The sequence below is a fragment of the Molothrus ater genome, chromosome 5, assembly GCF_012460135.2.
Source record: "Molothrus ater isolate BHLD 08-10-18 breed brown headed cowbird chromosome 5, BPBGC_Mater_1.1, whole genome shotgun sequence".
Taxonomy (NCBI): Eukaryota; Metazoa; Chordata; class Aves; order Passeriformes; family Icteridae; genus Molothrus; species Molothrus ater.
This window is the reverse complement of record NC_050482.2, coordinates 42,083,084-42,100,238: the sequence shown is the minus strand read 5'-3', so window position 1 is coordinate 42,100,238 and position 17,155 is coordinate 42,083,084. Positions and strand designations below refer to the sequence as shown.

Sequence of the window (17,155 nt, the reverse complement as noted above, 5' to 3'; positions counted from 1 at the left end):
ATATTCCTGCATGCTATTGAAAAAATATACTATTCCTTATTTTACTAATTGATTTTCTAATAGCTTTTTAACACAGGTGTTTATATCTTAGGTTTATAATCCTTTTTAATAGCTTATTTGAGTGTTTTACTTTTTGGTAACTCTTTTTTCAGTTGAAGTTTTCTATAAAATTCCCATTGCCTTCAATAAATAAACTACCTCTATCAAACATTTGTTACAGTTTCATGAAGAAAGGCAAATGGCTTGGGACCAGAGAGAAGTAGAACTGCAGCGCCAGTTAGACCAGTATGATCATCAACAAACTGAAATACTTAGCACAGCTTTAAAGGTACATGCACTAAAAGTAGGCACATAAGCATGTTTTTCAGAGCTGTCAGATTACATAAATATGAATCTTTCTGTGCAGTTTGAAGATGCTACAGGCTCAGTTCCAGACCCTAGTTTGCCAATCCCACAACAACTTGAGTTGGCTTTAAGAAAGATTCAGGAATATATTCGAACAATACTGGAAACTAGGGCAACCTGCAGATCACTGGAAGAGGTAATTTAATGTATAAATTATAATTCAACGTGACAAAGTTTGTGTTTCCATATGCCTTTACTTTTTTTCCCCATGAAAAATATCCTTTTTAAAAGGTCATTTAGACATGCTTAACACTCAGAAAATGTAAATAATATAATCATACCATGAGTAAAATGAAATATTTTTTCCATTGGAAAAAATCATACAGGAGAATTTTATAATGTTTTTATTAATCCATTTAGTCTTTAGAATTTTATAATGTTTTATTAATACATTTAGTCTTGCTGTACAAAATTCAGTTGACTATGCATAGTTAAGTTTAGCAAGTGCTACAAAATACTTTTATCTTGGGTTGTTAAATTGCTACTCTGCTACCCAAGAGACTTTGTGGTTCCTAAATAATTTGTAAAACACCAGCTTCTTCATTTGGTAGGACAAAAGGAGTTGTTTGAGTGTCATGTGCCAAGCAAATAATACATAATAATGATACATAGTAATGATATTCTAGGACATTTTAATCTAATAGTAATCCCATACAGACAGATCCCAGGACAAAGTGTTGTGTGTTTATAAGTATATTTAGAGAAATCTTTCTGGTACATTTCTTGAAAAGTGAGATCTTTTTGCAGTGTTTGAATTCTGGAAATGCAGAAATTGCCTTTTGTTATAGAAATTAGAAGAAAAGGAGACGGCTCTGTGGAAAGCTGAACAAAATGTTATATCAAGAGACAAAGTTATAAATGAATTAAGACTTCGATTACCTGCAACATCAGGAGAGAAAATAATTTCTGAATTAAGCAAACAAGAAGATGACCCAGAGTACCATCATGCCATTAAAATTGCTCATCAAACCATTGCAAATATGCAAGCAAGATTAAATCAAAAGGAGGAAGTGTTAAAAAGATACCAATATATGCTTGCCAAAGCAAGAGAGGTAGTTAAACCTTTTTTCTGAAATTTCTTCCATTTTCAAGTTGTTTTAGTTGATTCTTTTTTTCTCCTTGCTAGTGAAATCTAAAAATAAAAGTTTCTGATCTCACACAGAACAGAGACAATTACTTACTTTATAGGTTGAAAGTTCATATAGAATTTTTTTGCTTTTTAGAATAGTAAGTTTACTTAGTCAAGAGGCTATGTATATAATGTCTGTCTAGGATTTAAAGTAGTGTGACATGAAGAAAATTAAATTTCCGCTGAAGTGGTCTCAGTCTATTTTGTATATTTCTTTGGGATTTTTCAGTATTTGCAGCAAATCTCTGGATTGCATTGGCAGTGAATTTCAGAAGTACAAGAAAGACATACATTTATGTGTAACATTGTTCTTAAAGCATATTTTAAACAAAAGCATTTTTTAAAGCACAAAAAGTGTATCTAAGAATACTTTATATTATTTAAGTATAATTCATATTGTTTTTTCTTTATATCCATAAAGTGTATTTTAAAACATAAATGTTTTGTCAAAGAGGTACTTCAAGACCAAACATGCATTGGTTTTAGATCAGAAGCACATTTCCAAAGCAGATTTTATCATCTTCACTTAGTGTACTTTGGTTAACACATGGAGCTATTTCTTTTGGGAGAAATCAAGGGGTTTTGTTTGGAAAACACCCAGAAGATGCAGTCTTAAAATGAGCCTGTTGTGCTCTGTGTGCTAGCATTCCATCCATGGGATCACACTATATTCCAAGGTACATAAACTCAAAATGTACCTGGTATGGAAATTACTGTCCGTACTGATAGTCACAGTTGGTGAAGACCAGCACCAACTGTTTTGTTCTTCAGCTTCCGTGCTGTTACACCACACTACTTGCTACTTAGTTTAAAACTCCAAGAGTTGATTTTTTTCCCCCAATAGTGTAAAAAGGAAAAAAGAAAATAATTTATTATAGTTAGAAGAAAAGAATTTAAAAACTTGCAGAATTAGAGGAAAATCTGGGGAGCATTATTGAGCAATGAGTGAGCAAACAACGTGAAGGCACTGCAGTTTCATAACTTTCTGTGATAATGTACATCACTAGAGTTTTATTTTGAACTACCAGGAACAAGAGGAAATAGCAAAGAAGCATGAGGAAGACCTAAGAATTCTACACCAGAAGTTAGATTTGTACACTGAAAATTCCCTTAATAACTTCAAAGCGGCTGCTTTGGTGAGTCGTGTATTTGTAGAATTTGTGAAGTTGTTCCTATATTTTTTGCTTTGTTGCTGGAAAAAACAGTTTGGCAGTCAAAAGTGAGTAATAACTAGTGACAGGAAAAATAAAATGGTGATTGATTTATAATTGTTGCATTGTTTTTGAGAGATTTCACATGAGAGGCATTAGAAGTCAACTGTAACAAAACAGAGTTACGACCTCAGTATATATGGGCCCTTTGCATATCATCCTAATTTATAGAGAATTCTAGGGGAGGAAGTTATATATTGCTTTGTATTCTTCTCATTCAATGTGTGGTTATATTAAGCTAGTCCATTTCAATTCAAAATTCCTCTCTGCCCCTTATGATAAGGTGAAGCTTGTATTCTGCTGTATTCTGTTGATCATTAGATGTACAAAGCTCTTTTCAAACCAGCCTGACCCATTTCTCTGTGAACTAAGAATCACATCCCAGTAAATAAATGGTAGCTATTAATTCTTGATTATATTAGGAATGAGTTAAAAATGCATCACTAATGCTTATCTTTTGCTTAAAGCTTAAAATGTTTATCATTTGCATTTGTTGTGTTTTACAGGAAATAGGGAAAAAGACTTCTATGTCCCTATCCAACAGCAAATATTTTCATCACTTAGAGCAAACTGTAGCAGAACAGGATAATTCTCTTGCTTCACTTGTTGGAAAATTAAAGAAAACATCATCTGATTTGGAGAAACAAAAACAAATCACTATATTGAAAATCAATGAGTTTGAGACAATCAGAGCCCAGTAAGTTTTTTAACTATTAATATAAGGCACATTGGAGTGGTTCAAGTCAATTATGTATCGCTGCTTCAGGACTGATCTATCAAAAGGAACATGTTTTTGCTGACTTTAGGATTTAGCTGAAAAAGAAAATCTCAAATGCATTAGTATAGTTGGCATTTGTGAGTTATTTTTAATCTCTAGCCCTTCACTGGGGCTAATACTGTGGCTTGGAAAAATGCTGTTTAGTTGTTAGCTTTGTGCCATTTAATGAAAAAGAAAGTTGTGTTTAAGGTACTGCATTACTTGCTGGCTTGTGTTCTGTCATTTTTCTCCCCATGACACATCCATTTGGGTTTACTGCTGAGCAAGTTTAAACTCATGAAAGTTTAACCCATGTTTACAAGGAAAAAAAATATGATGCTTTCTTTACCTGTAAGGGCCAGGAATACAAATTAACAACGCTCTAATGTAATTTTGCTGACCTTCATGAATAATTCTCTTATTAAATGGGGGCTGCCATTGTTGAGTCAGTCTTTCTTTGCTGTTTCCAAATCCAAGTGTCTTTTTCTTTCATAATAGTAATAATAATAATAGTAATAATAGTAATAGTAATAATAGTAATAATAGTAATAATAGTAATAATAATAATAATAATAATAATAATAATAATAATAATAATAATAATAATAATAATAATAGTTGTTGTTGTTGTTGTTGTTGTGTCCTTTGTGATTTATTTAGAGTTTGCTAACTTAATTATTACACTGTACCTTATTCATGCTTATTTTTTTATTAGGCTTCAAGAAAAGCACACAGTTGATGTGGAACAAATCAAAGAAGAAGCAAATGAACTGAGGAACATATTATCTCAGAAGGAGAAGGAATTGGCAAATGTTAAAGCTGAACTAGAGGTCCAAAAAGAAGCAAATAATAGAGCACCCACAGCAACAATGAAAAACCTGGTGGAACAGTTGAAGAGGCAGTTAGCCATAAAAGAGAACCAGCACAAAGTTAGTCAACAAAAATTAATCTCTATGTCACTTAACGACTAAATTTTTCATAATGCTTAAGAATTCTTTGTATAGCTGAGCAGGAGATACAATATAACTGCATAACATGTCAGAGTAAAATATAACTGCCTTTTCTTGTTTTGTAGCAGCATCTTCACTTACAAAAAAACTTGAATTAATTATTTTCAGGCTTTGAGTAGAGCACTTCTAGAGCTCCGAGCAGAAATGACTGCCAATGCTGAACAGCAAATTATTTCTGCTGTGTCACAAAAAGAGGCATATATGAATGTGCAGGAGATTGTTGACAGAGAAACCAAGGGGCTTATGGTGAGTACTAGGTAATGCCATTGTACTGCTTTGTTGTGTTTTACAGCAGTTAGGGAAAAGGACTTCAACCTGAACTGGGGCCTTTGCTGACTTTTTTGTTTCCTTCCAGACACAGATAGAGGAACTGAATAATCAGATTACAAAACTTACAGAGAACCTTAAAATAAGTAAAAACAAGGAAGCTTTGTTATCTGATGAAAGGGATGAGTTAAACCAAGAGTTTCAGAAGAAAGAAAAAGCACTTGCTAAAATATTGAGGGAAAAAAAGGAAATAGACAAAGAAAATGAAGAACTGAAGAACCGGATTAGGAGGCTAAGCAGTAGCATTCAGGTAGAAGTGACTTTTCAAACTATGTTTGATCTTGGTCAAGTTTCTGTATAGATGAGCTGGTCTGGAGGGATGAAAGATTTAAGTATCTTATACTTGATTAAAAAATTTATTTTTTTTCCTAATCAGCCAGATTACATGTAAGCTGTTAGCTTGTTTCTTTGCCTCAGCTAAAAAAAAAAAGAAATTATGTACTTCTTGAAATATGTTTGAAAGAGTCTGAGGAGTTGAATAACCACTTTCATAGCTTCTTGGAAAAATGATATTTTGTCTTCTTCCTGGCTCTCCTTATTTCTCCTTTTAGAAGAAAAAGAAAGGATTTACGAAAGAGTCATCTATCTATTTTTTAAAATTCAGTTACTTGCTGCTGATTATTCAATTCAGAGGGAAAAGTTACATTCCAATATTTTAATAATTTAAAGATAATTTTAAAAATATCATTTAGGTTTTAAACTAATTTTACCAATTTGGAATTAAAATCCTTATTTTTTGCTTGGAGAAAAAAATCTCAGTAGTCACTAAACTTGAAGCTGTAAAAATTTGTAATTTTTCAGAGCAAAGCAGATGAACAAAATCTGATAGATGTGCTTCAAAAAAAAATTAAAAAGTTGGAAAGTGAACTTGAGAAAAAGTGTGAAGAAACAGAAAAAAAGGGTCTAAGAGAGGACAAGGTATGTGATATTTATATCATGGCTTTGAAAGAGCTCATCAGCTGAGGTCAAGGTTGTTCACCTCTCCCTATTTCTTCTAAAACCTACCAGCCAAACTTGATTAAAAAAAAGCAGTTTCATGGCTGCAACTTCTCATGTTTCCCATGCTCTTTGTTACTGCTCTTGTTACTTAGTATCTTAATGTTTTCCTGCCTTTTTCTAATGGATGTTTAATTCTACAAAATCTCAGAAAACTAAGATTTTTTTAGGTAGCGGTGAAATTGATTACATGAGTTCTGCCAAATGTCTTTTGTGAAATCAATGCAATAGTAAAAGCATAAAATACTGAGGAGCAAAAAAGTGAATCTTAAAAGGGATGGTGTCTCTATAAGTGATTGTTCTTGACAATTGGGATCTTCACATACAAGAAGTCTGAGTGATTAGAGTTAATTAATTAATTTATGTTAATTTATAAGTTTTTTGCTGGTTTCTTGCTGGTTACTATGTCAGTAACTAATTAGTGGCTGCTCATATTAGTTATTAAGTATGCTGGAATATTATATTATACTTGTGTAATGAGAGACTATTGATGTATGATGTGAAATATTACTCTACAACTGCACGTATGCTTTCAATTAATTTGAAATGTTTTAAATACCTGTTGCTTTGTGTCTTGAGGTATTTTTCTCAGATTTGGCATGCATTTTTCCTTTTTTCCATGATTTTCCTTTCATTCCATCGCTTCATAGCAGCAACTGTTTAGAACAAAACCAGAAAATGAAGTACAGGGAATAACCAGAGAAAGAAAAATTCCAACTAAAAATAAACAAAGAAAACCCCAAACCAAACCAAAAATTTCGTACAGGAATATTGACTGTGATTTTTCAGTAGCCATTTGTGATTCTATTGGTTCAGGTTTTAACCAATGTGTAATTTATAGTTACTGACTTATTAACTCTAAGTAGAGATTACATTTCTTGTAGAAAAAAAAAAGTTCTGCAGCAGGGGCAAGCAAGCCCTTGGTGAGTTGTAGAAGACAGATCTGTTGTAAATTGCCATACAAAAAACCTACTTTGTCTTAAATCTAATGTGTAATTTGAAGTAAAAGGACACATTGCAGTAGCACCTCTAATTTCATGAAATGCTTCACTTATTTTTTTGTAAAATGAATATTAAAATCCAAGTACAAATTTGGTAGGAGCAATCAACTGCAGTAGCTTTATCCACCAATCGCAGCAATGTATCCAGCTGAACCTGCTACTTAACTATGGCAAATAAAATATGCCTGCTATGGCTTCCTGGTTTGATCTGATAAATGAAGAATATATCATTCTTAGTTTTCTAATGTGTTTGCTTGTTTTGCTGTAAGAGAAGAATTCAAAGGGGAATACAGAATCTCTTTATGTTCTTCACAGACATCCAAGGAGGAAATAATTAGATGGGATGAAGGTAAAAAATGGCAAATCAAAATGGAAGGATTGCGGAACAAACTGAGGGAAAAGGAAAAAGAAGCAGATGCTTTATCCAAACAGTTGAATACATTGAAGGAAATTTATACCAAGTGAGTTGGTTTTAATTGATTCAGCTACAAAATAATGACATAAGAGAAATCCAGACATGTTTGACATACAGTAATTATTGCAGTTTGTTATGTTTATAAGATTGATGGCGAGAATTTGACACTGCTGTTGAGACTAAAAGGATTAGTTAATTTTCAAGCAGCAGGCTGCTGACTCTTCTAGTACCCTTTCCCTTTTGGAAGCCAACTACCTTCATTAGAAGAAAGTGTCTTGAGATAAAATTAATTTAAGTCCTTTATTAAGCTTCCTGGTTTGGCATTCTATGATTCTCATAAAGGAAATAACAGCTTTATCAAGACAGTCTGTTTCTCACAGTGGTGTTATTTAATCAGGTTGCTAGGACTGGATACTTGCAGTGTTACTGCAGTAATGACAGTTCTAGGATTGTGAGGTGGAAGCCTTTTCAGGAAACAACCATATGTCCATATGCTCTGCAGATGTTTACTTCAGTGAAGTAATGGCAAGATTTTACTGATAGAAGATGTGGTGGTGGTGATTGTAGCTGTTTGTAAATTGTGATTTGAAACTGCTTCAAAATGGCTCTTATTCTTAGCAAGCCTTGCCTGAATTTCACATAGAACAAGGCAAGAATAACAAGTGGTTTATGACGTGCATGATACTGACTTAACGTCCATTGGTTTTTTTTGGGCTTTGAGTTGAGATTTTGGTAAGGCTTTAGTGTCTATACAGTAACCTTATTAAATAGAAAAGGGGGTTTGGTTCAGTTGGCAGATAAAATGCAAATGTGATTCTTTAAGACAGAAAATATTTTCTATTTAAGAGAGCAGTTTAGCAAATAAGCTTTAAAATGTAAATTTACTGGATGTTGCAGGAGTGAAAAAGAGAAAGTTGCTCTGCAGAAGAAACTGAAAACTACTGGTGTTACTGTTGACCGTGTTGTTGGAGTAAGAGCCACAGAAACTGAAAGAGAAGTGGAAGAACTAAGAAAACGGAATCTAGAGTTAGAAAATGAAGTTGCTCACTTGAGGTGGGAGACTTTTTAAAAGAATATAAAACAGTGAGAAGTCTAAATTAGTAAAAGAATTTCGTGGAATGAGATAGTCTCTAATAAGCAAACTGTAATTCAAGAAGGAGAAAGAAATAGGAATTTTAAAATTTCTTCTTAGAGTCCATGATGAGCTAACTTAAAAGTATTTGGGAGCAGTTGTGCATGTTCAGAGAATATGCAGCATTGGCTCATTATTCTAAAAAGCTAAATAATATGAAAAACATATGGCTTGTATTGTGAAAAAAATTAACTGCAGTTTAGAGCTGGTGAAAGTTACTGGAACTGCTAAGTGCAGTTAGGAAGTGCTTAACCAGTTGTCCACTATCACAGTGGATAATGTACCTGAGTAATAGAAACTGTATACATCTGAAAAGAGTGGATTCCTTTTGACAAAGCAAGTATCTTCCATTCATTAGGATTAGTTGAAATATGGCCAATGTTGATTCAGAATAACTAGCTTAGAAACATCGGGAAAATCCGGTGTAGAAATCCAGAATTTCACAATGCTTTTACATTAAGGGGTGTTTTTCTATTTGTTTTGGCTTGATTCATTTTTTGATGTAGAACACTGCAAGCAATCCCACGAGACTCTGTTATAGAAGATTTACACTTCAAAAATCAATACCTGCAGGAAAAACTTCATGCATTGCAGAAACAATGTTCAAGAGAGACGTTTTTGAAACCATCGGTAAGTTAATTATGTAACCATAGTACACAGAATACTACTTAGGAAAAGTTTTTGTTTTCTATTTGGTATTCTATGTCATTTAGCTGGTTTTATTTAACGACAGTATCCTACAGCAGGATATGATATACTCAACTTCTAGTGGTTTAAAAGAAACCCAACAAACCAAACACACAAAAAAAAACCCCAAATCCCCAAAATTTAAAGTTTCTGTGTCCTACAGGTGGAAGATGAAATATTCAGCATCCTAGCATATGTGGAGAAATAAAAAAAATAGCTTTTTAAACATGAGTCTGCAACTGAGAGACTACTTTTATATTACATACTGATTTAAAATTAATGATGCACAGAGTTTGGGGAAATACTGATCTTCATTTCAGTTGCATTAGGTGGTTTTGTCCCACTTTGATTTTTACAAGGCTGCTTACATTGCAAATTTTGCATTATTAAGTTTTCCGAATCTTTCAAGAATAGACTTAATAGATTTAACTAGTACATTCTAGTTTCCTTTATTTCCTGTTTTCTTTTACTATGTTCTGCTTTTCTTTCATGCTTCACTCTGTCTTCAACTTGACTCAGAGTACACGTGACCAAACTGAACTGACCAAGTCTGTTCCTATCACTGTCAGTAAACAAAAGTATCTGAATTTCCTTCACAAGAAATCTATTTCAAATAGGGCTGAAATCAAACATCAGACTAATAATAGAGTTACTGATGGCAGTGAAGTAGATGAGGACACAGGGATGCAAGCATGCATCCTGCCTAATGAAGTCCAGGAGGCTGCTGCAGATGTAAGCAGAGGAGGGTCTCCTGAAGAGCACCCTGAAGATGGTGAGAAATGCAAGGACACAGAGATTTCTAGGGAAGGACTGAAAACCAAAATTATAGCTGAAGCTGGTAAAGAGAACTGTGGTGAAAAAGAAGAAAATATAACCCAGCCTGAAAATGGAAAAGTTAATGAGAAACATGAAGAAGAAGAGCGGAAGCAAGAAATCTTCAAGCAGTCAAATGTCTATGAAGAAGAATGTATAGAGGAGCCTGATGCTGACAAAATGAGCTGCAATCAGTCTGATTCAGGGCAACCTCCTAATCAAGCTAATGACTGTGAAGCAGAGAAAATAAATATGAATAATGAAATGAATCAACACACTGCAGAGAATAAACAGGAAAATGACCCAAGCTGTACAGAAGGGATTGAAACTACCTCAGAATTTTGTGAAATGCCCGAGGTTTGATACTGTAGTGGCCCTCTAGCATTTCTTCAGTACAAATGATGTAGAAGTAGAATAGTTTGATCTTGATAATGCAGTGCTTTCCTATGCATGGTCTGCAGAGATATTGAAGTACTCACCAAATGGTCCATAAAGCAAATTTTATTACTTTCATGATAGCATGCATGTCAGCTTGCAAGTAAGCTACTGTCAATTCTAAAATTTTGATTCAGAGTTTACAAATAACCCTAAAGATACATGGAGCTAATTGATGTCTTTCATTCTTTAAGAGAGTTATGTTATTATTTACACTAAAAAAATGCTTTAATGAAGCAAATACTTGATTGCTATAGTTAGTGATAAAGAAATGAATCCAAACCACTGATTATTAAGTTATTAAAAGGTTTTACTCTTTACTAGTCAGGCATAATAATTTACTGTATCACAATGATTTCATTTGGCACTATTAAGTATGCAAAGCTGTCTTTGTGTAGTTGAAATCACTATCCTCCATGGATAGACTTAAGATTTTGGGAACTAACAGATTCAATGAGAGTTACATACTACTATTCTTGGCTTGCTCTCTGATCCGTTTGACATAATTGAAATTTCTTATGACATATGCACTATTTATTTAAAAAACTATCAGAGTATACCCTTAAAATTAGGTGCTATTCCCAGGTAGAGTGTCACAGCTTACTTCATTCAGTATCTTCTTTATCTTTTAGTCTTTGAGGTTTACTTCTGCAGAATAGTTTGAGAAGTAATTTTGGTTTGACAAAATTTTGGTTTTTGTTTCACAGCTTACTTCATTCAGTATCTTCTTTATCTTTTAGTCTTTGAGGTTTACTTCTGCAGAATAGTTTGAGAAGTAATTTTGGTTCGACAAAATGTTTACTGATTTATACTGATCTGTAAACTTCCCTTAAAGGTTAAGCAAGTTTAAGAAATGTAGGAGAAGTTGGTAAAGACAAAGCAGATTAGATCAAAACTGGTAATAATGCTTTCTTTTTTAATTTCTGTGAAAAATACTAGTTTTCTGTTGCTCTTAATCAGCTACAACTGATAGTTGTATTGAATTAGTACATTACCACTTAATAATAATTTTTCCCCCTCTTTTCTCAAGACATCAGGAACAGGATCAAGTGATCAGTATCGAAGAGAAAAAGAAAAGGAAAATATAAGATTGTCATCTGAAAACATTGAGCTAAGATTCCAACTAGAGCAGGCCAATAAAGATTTGCCAAGACTAAAGGTAACATCTTCTTACTTTAGTCCCCTTTACCCTCACACTGGTCAGGGAATTGCTTACAAAGACATGGATATTTTTTCTGTATGTACTGTAAATTTTTCATGTGTTTACAGAAGAAGAGATGGTTGAATAGCTAGTAGAAATAATGGAAAATGTCATTGAGATGGGAAATTGCTTTCTCTTAAATTTTTCCAAGTAAAACCACTGCAATTTGTTCACCAGTTTTTCACCTCAATTTGAGATCTAAGTTGCTTATTACTTTTTTTTTTGTTTCTTTGTAGGACCAAGTAGACGACTTAAAAGAAATGTGTGAACTTCTCAAAAAAGAGAAAGCAGAAGCTGAACGAAAGCTGAACAGCATTAGAGGGGTGAGTGTTCTAACTTTCATCATAAGTAAATGAAAAAAAAAGCAGCTAAGTATTATTGAAGTGAAATAATTTGGAATCAACCAAAACGAAACAGGAATTGTTCTTGTTTATTTTATTGACAAAATGCTATAATGAATTAATGACATTAAGTTAACAGGACCATTAGAATGACTATTAAATATTTGCATTATCATGGCCTTATTTTGTCATTTGCATTAGTTACCTTCAGAAGCATATTTGTACAATAAATAGCAGTTACAACCATAATAATGAAAATTATATTCATGTATTTATGTAAATGATTTGATGCAGGTGTAGAAAGGGTAAGTTACTGTTAACGAAGGTTTTTGTTTCTTGTGCTACAGAAGGTGACACAGCTAAATTTTACCCTAGCTATTGTCAACTCCCCTAATAGAATAGTATTTCCAAAGTTAAAGGGAAAAATATATAGTTCATTTGTCACGTTAATTCAGCAGAAGGAGGGTTGCTAAAAAGGGCCCTCTTTTCTTTCCTCAAGCTTCCAGCCCAGCATTTTTCCCCAATGCCCCCGACAGTAATTGCATGGTCTGTTGGATTGGGGAATTTTTCTAAAGAAAAGCTAAATAAATTAAGTAGTTCTTTGATTTATTTTCCTAATGTTTCAGTTTAGTTCACAAGTACAGCAGATTTTGACACTTAACTGCAGCCCTTTAGGGTAAGGTAGAAAATGAAGGAGTTCATTTGTTGATTTGAGGAATGAATAAATCATTAGATATTTTGGAGAGGTAAGTATGCTGGAAATTCTAGGGTTCAAGTCATATCAAAATAAAGCATCTTTTTTCCTATAAATGTGAATTGCAATGGGAAAATTAGCAATAAGGTAAGATTTGGAGTATCTCAGAATGTTAAGATGAACTATTTTCTCACTTTTACTTTTTTCATTCCTCCTCTGTAGGGTGGTAGAAGTGGAAAGACAGTCCCAGAACTGGAAAAAACAATTGGCTTAATGAAAAAGGTTGTAGAGAGAGTCCAAAGAGAAAATGAAGAACTGAAAAAAGCTCCAGCTGTGGTTTCTAATGAGAAATTACTTGGTCTTGAGCAGGAAAATGAGAGGCTAAAGGTACAGATTTAGTAACTATATTTAGGTAACAGTTTATATGCAAGTTAGTAACAAAATGGAGTAGCAAGCCTGTTGATACTGACTGGCACAAAACTGTTTTGAAAATACCAGTTATGAAATATATAGAACAGAAAGGCAAAACTTCATATTAGCGTAATATACTGCACAGTTAAGGGTACTTTGTACCTTAAGGATATATTTAACTGTGTGATAAAATGTTCACTGTGCTAAGTAGCTGTAACTGTGCTGTGCTTTAAAAATGGAAATCTGAAGTCTTCTACTAAGTTATGTAAATATGTTTTAACAAATTGTTTGATCTTTAGTCTGAAATGGAAAAAACGAAACTTGATCTGGAGGGCAAGCTGAATGTGCGTTATGAATCTAAAACCAAAGGAATGGAAAAACTCATTACTGAAAATGAGAGACTGCGTAAAGAACTGAAAAAGGTATGATCATTTTAATCCATCCCCTTATTTCCACTAGGCACTGGTTATGGTAAGTATACGTTTTTTATTTTTCTTAATGGTTGATATAACACTGATATTGCCATGACAGTTTTATCTCACTATATGTGGAGAGGAGATATCCAAGGACCAGCCCAAGACCAAATCTGGAAGTTGTAGTGCTAGTAATCTTGGATGCAATTTTCCTCTACATCAGCACTGACCCTCTCTCACCGTCATTTGAGATGCTTCCTGTGAGGTTAAGTATTCCATAAAGCTTTGCTTTTATTGAACAATAGGAAGCTGACAGTGGAGAGAAGCTACGGATAGAGAAGAATAACTTGGAGATATTAAATGGGAAGTTAAATGTTCAGCTGGAGGAAACCATTAAGAAGCTAAATTTGGCTGAGAGCCAATTTGATGGAGCTGACAGCAGAAACTGGAAGTCCATTGTAACAAGGTAGGAATTGAGAATGTAATAAGAGGACAGAAAAATGATACAATGCTTATGCTATTGAGAGAAATAAAGAACCTGTGTTCTGTGTAAGGATGGCAGAGAGCAAATTTTTGGTAAGAAATACTTAGTCCTGGACTCCTGGATGACTTCAGGGTGAAGTAAGTTGATGTGTTGCAAAGTACTCTTTAATAAACGGAAATGGAAGGTATCTACAAAATCAGAACCTCTGACAGTAAACTTGTTAGGACATAATATCAGCTGGACAGGAGAGAGACTTTTCTAATTTCATCTTAGGTCAGATCACTGTTGATGTCCAAGATTTTACTCCCTTCCCGATCTTGCACTCCCACAGGATCCCTTGGAGGGTCTAGTGCTACTCTGACATATTGCTGAGCCATTTCTTGAGACTTCAAAAAACCATTTGGTTGTTTTTAAGCTTCCCCCGAACTATCCAGTGAGGTAAAATGTCTCTATGCAAGGCCAGATGACAACCGTATTTTGTCTAAGGAGGGCAAAACCGACTGCAGGATAGGACAGAAGTAGCTAATGACTACAGCTAGAGAGGATATGAGCACGCAGTGAAGATCACAGGCCCTTAACAGCTGGCATATCGGCACAGCAGCATTCATACATTTATTCTTTTTGTTCTTCACCTCTTTTGAAAAACATTTCTACTTGGTTCTATTTAGTGAGAGATACATAGTTATGTATAGGTACAAAATACATGGTCATGTTTAATTGTACTTGCCTATTTCAACTCATGTGAATAAAGCCATCTATTTGCATTTACTTTAACATGAATTTAAAGTAAGTTAATAACATAAGGACCTTACTAACCTAGAGAAGCTGCTTGGAGAACTTTAACATGCAATCCACCTCACCAGCACATCTACCAATGCATATACATGGTAACAATAAGTGTTTCTTAGGGCAGACAAAGGGGTGTCATCCCAGTGACCCTTCAGAAGACTCTGGCAGGTAGCAAGGTGTTGGACATTGTATTGCTATCTGAAAATCCAGATGGATTCAGATGGGAGATTGGGCTGTGTGACCTCTAGAGGTACCTTACAACATTTCAAATTCTACACAAACCTTTTGGAGCCTTGTAAAGCTCAAAGCAAAATGGAATCTTCCTCAGACAGCTCTTCCTCCAGGATAAACAATTTACTGCAGAATAGTTTTGGCCTTGGAGTCTTCATCTTCTCCATCTGTATTAACCCTTTTCTCAGTACATTTTCCATAAATTACTAAATCATTGAAAAAATACTTTCAAAGTTATAACACTGAAGTAAGATCCAACTAGTGTATATACTGAACCAGTATGTACACTTTTAGCAGCAGGTGTTTGGGGTTTATGTGCAATAGCATAAAAAGATTCCTGTCCCCTTTTAATAAAGTGTAGGCACAAAAAGAGAACTACAGAAGTGTAACATCTAGAAAAGCCTTTATTTATTCAAGGATTAAAGGCGTGTTTCTCATAATGCTTATTTCAGAAAACTGTTTTTATAAGGCCAGTGGTTATTTCAAGGCCAATGCCCCAAATATATTTTAGGGTGTATTTTACAGCATTTATTCTCCTAAAGATATTTTAATCTCTGTTTCTGCATAAGTATTAACTTTTGCTCTTATTCTTTCTAAATAAAAATACTGCCAGAATGCAGGAAACTAAGTTGAAGGAAATGGAAATAGATATTGCTAAAAAAACCCAAAGCATTGCTAACCTTAAACGGCTGCTGCAGGAAGCAACAGAACGTGAACACAATGCTGATAAAAATTTACAAGATCTAAAAGAACAGGTGAGTAAAATTAAGCTAGATAACTGTAAAAGTAGAATGCTTGTCTTTGTAATGTCTGTAGTGGCAGAATACTTGTTTTTTCTCCAATCCTTTACTTTTTAGGTTTTTTCAGTCATTGTTGCTATATTTACATATTTTAGCCAATTAATAAGGTTTACCATATATTGTCAATATATATTCTTGACTTGCAGTCAACTATTATTTTTCTACTGTGTTCTTCTGTTGGGTTTTCTACTATAGTTTCAGTGATCATATGAAAGCCTGTAGATGGATGCTTCAAAAGGTCTTACAATCGTTCCAGCTTGTTCTGCAGTGAGGTTGCTGCAGAGATTTCCCTATTCCCTCGTTTGGTTTTTTGGTGGGGGGCAGGAGCATATTGAGTTCGCTATCCCAAACAGGATCCTCATTTCTCTTTCCAGTCTGCCCTCTCATGAGCAGTCTCTAGTAGTCTTACAAGTACTATTGTACATGTGGAGGAGTTAATGAATTTTGAACTCAGGAACCTTTGAACAAATGCATCACGTTTTGGCTTTTAAGTACAGAGGTGCAGTGCTAGAATTGCCCCTACATCAGCTTTCTTCTCCTTTACTTATATGCAGATGATTTACTTCCCCAGGCACCTGGTACTGGCCCTTCTCAGTGTAAGGTATCAAATACAAAACTTCCAATTTGTGAAGTCATATATATATATATATTATGTGAGGAAGTAGATGTGTTCAATAAATAGAACTTGGAATTGATTCCTGTAAAACCATTACTTTGTTAATTTTTCCCTGGTTTTCCTTTTCTAACATCAGTGTTATTAACATGAAGTGTATACCAGCAGCAAATTTAACAGAGATAGAAGTATTACTCTGGGAGCAACACAGTTTCCAGTTTCTTTCATGTCTCAAGTACTGATGAAGTGATGAAATCAAAGTTAACTACATTTCAAAAAACAGAACCTGACTGTGTAGAAAAAAATAACCCAAATCCTTGCCACGTTAGGTAGTAACAGAACAAAAACCTGTAATTGCCAGTAGCCTCATGCACGTTCATAAACTGTCACTGCATTTATTACCTGTATATAATCATATATTTAAACCACTGTTGTGCTCCTGCATCTTCACCAGGCATCTCTTTCAGAGGCTCCCTCCCTCTCTGGTCATGGACCTCTTATAACTTAACTGCAGGTCACCCCTAGTCAGTGTACCCTCATTGGGGTTGGCATTGCAAATCACAGGGTTTTCATACAGTTTTTCAAAATGAACTGGGACAAACATGTGCAAATAAGCACATCAGTAATATTTTTAAAGCATTTAAATTATTTAGACATATAAATTCCTTATGCATATGTGCACAGTATGTTGGTGTAGCTATGTATCCAACTTTTTTGTAAATCTAATTTCTAAATACTTATTTCTTCACCCTTCATGAAATATGTAGCAATGATCTTTACTAACTTTGGAAAGGCTGTCAAGAATGAGCTTTGGGTGCAGAAACTGTACAGGAACAATTAATTTTTTTTCTGATAGCTTA

At 34.0% G+C, this 17,155-nt stretch overlaps 1 protein-coding gene across 1 annotated transcript in view; it reads left to right on the top strand.

The window, feature by feature from the left end:
* CEP290 (centrosomal protein 290) overlaps window positions 1–17,155 on the top strand; it is a 44,809-nt gene that overhangs the window by 25,632 nt on the left and 2,022 nt on the right. Inside the window, exons 32-49 of the mRNA XM_036400727.2 lie at window positions 221–328; window positions 407–541; window positions 1,194–1,457; window positions 2,563–2,670; window positions 3,252–3,442; window positions 4,218–4,431; window positions 4,621–4,758; window positions 4,868–5,089; window positions 5,641–5,757; window positions 7,152–7,297; window positions 8,149–8,304; window positions 8,890–9,013; window positions 11,349–11,477; window positions 11,756–11,842; window positions 12,777–12,941; window positions 13,265–13,387; window positions 13,684–13,844; window positions 15,496–15,637. Coding sequence (XP_036256620.1) covers window positions 221–328; window positions 407–541; window positions 1,194–1,457; window positions 2,563–2,670; window positions 3,252–3,442; window positions 4,218–4,431; window positions 4,621–4,758; window positions 4,868–5,089; window positions 5,641–5,757; window positions 7,152–7,297; window positions 8,149–8,304; window positions 8,890–9,013; window positions 11,349–11,477; window positions 11,756–11,842; window positions 12,777–12,941; window positions 13,265–13,387; window positions 13,684–13,844; window positions 15,496–15,637 — 2,730 coding nt within the window. The remainder of the gene's footprint in view (window positions 1–220; window positions 329–406; window positions 542–1,193; window positions 1,458–2,562; window positions 2,671–3,251; window positions 3,443–4,217; window positions 4,432–4,620; window positions 4,759–4,867; window positions 5,090–5,640; window positions 5,758–7,151; window positions 7,298–8,148; window positions 8,305–8,889; window positions 9,014–11,348; window positions 11,478–11,755; window positions 11,843–12,776; window positions 12,942–13,264; window positions 13,388–13,683; window positions 13,845–15,495; window positions 15,638–17,155) is intronic.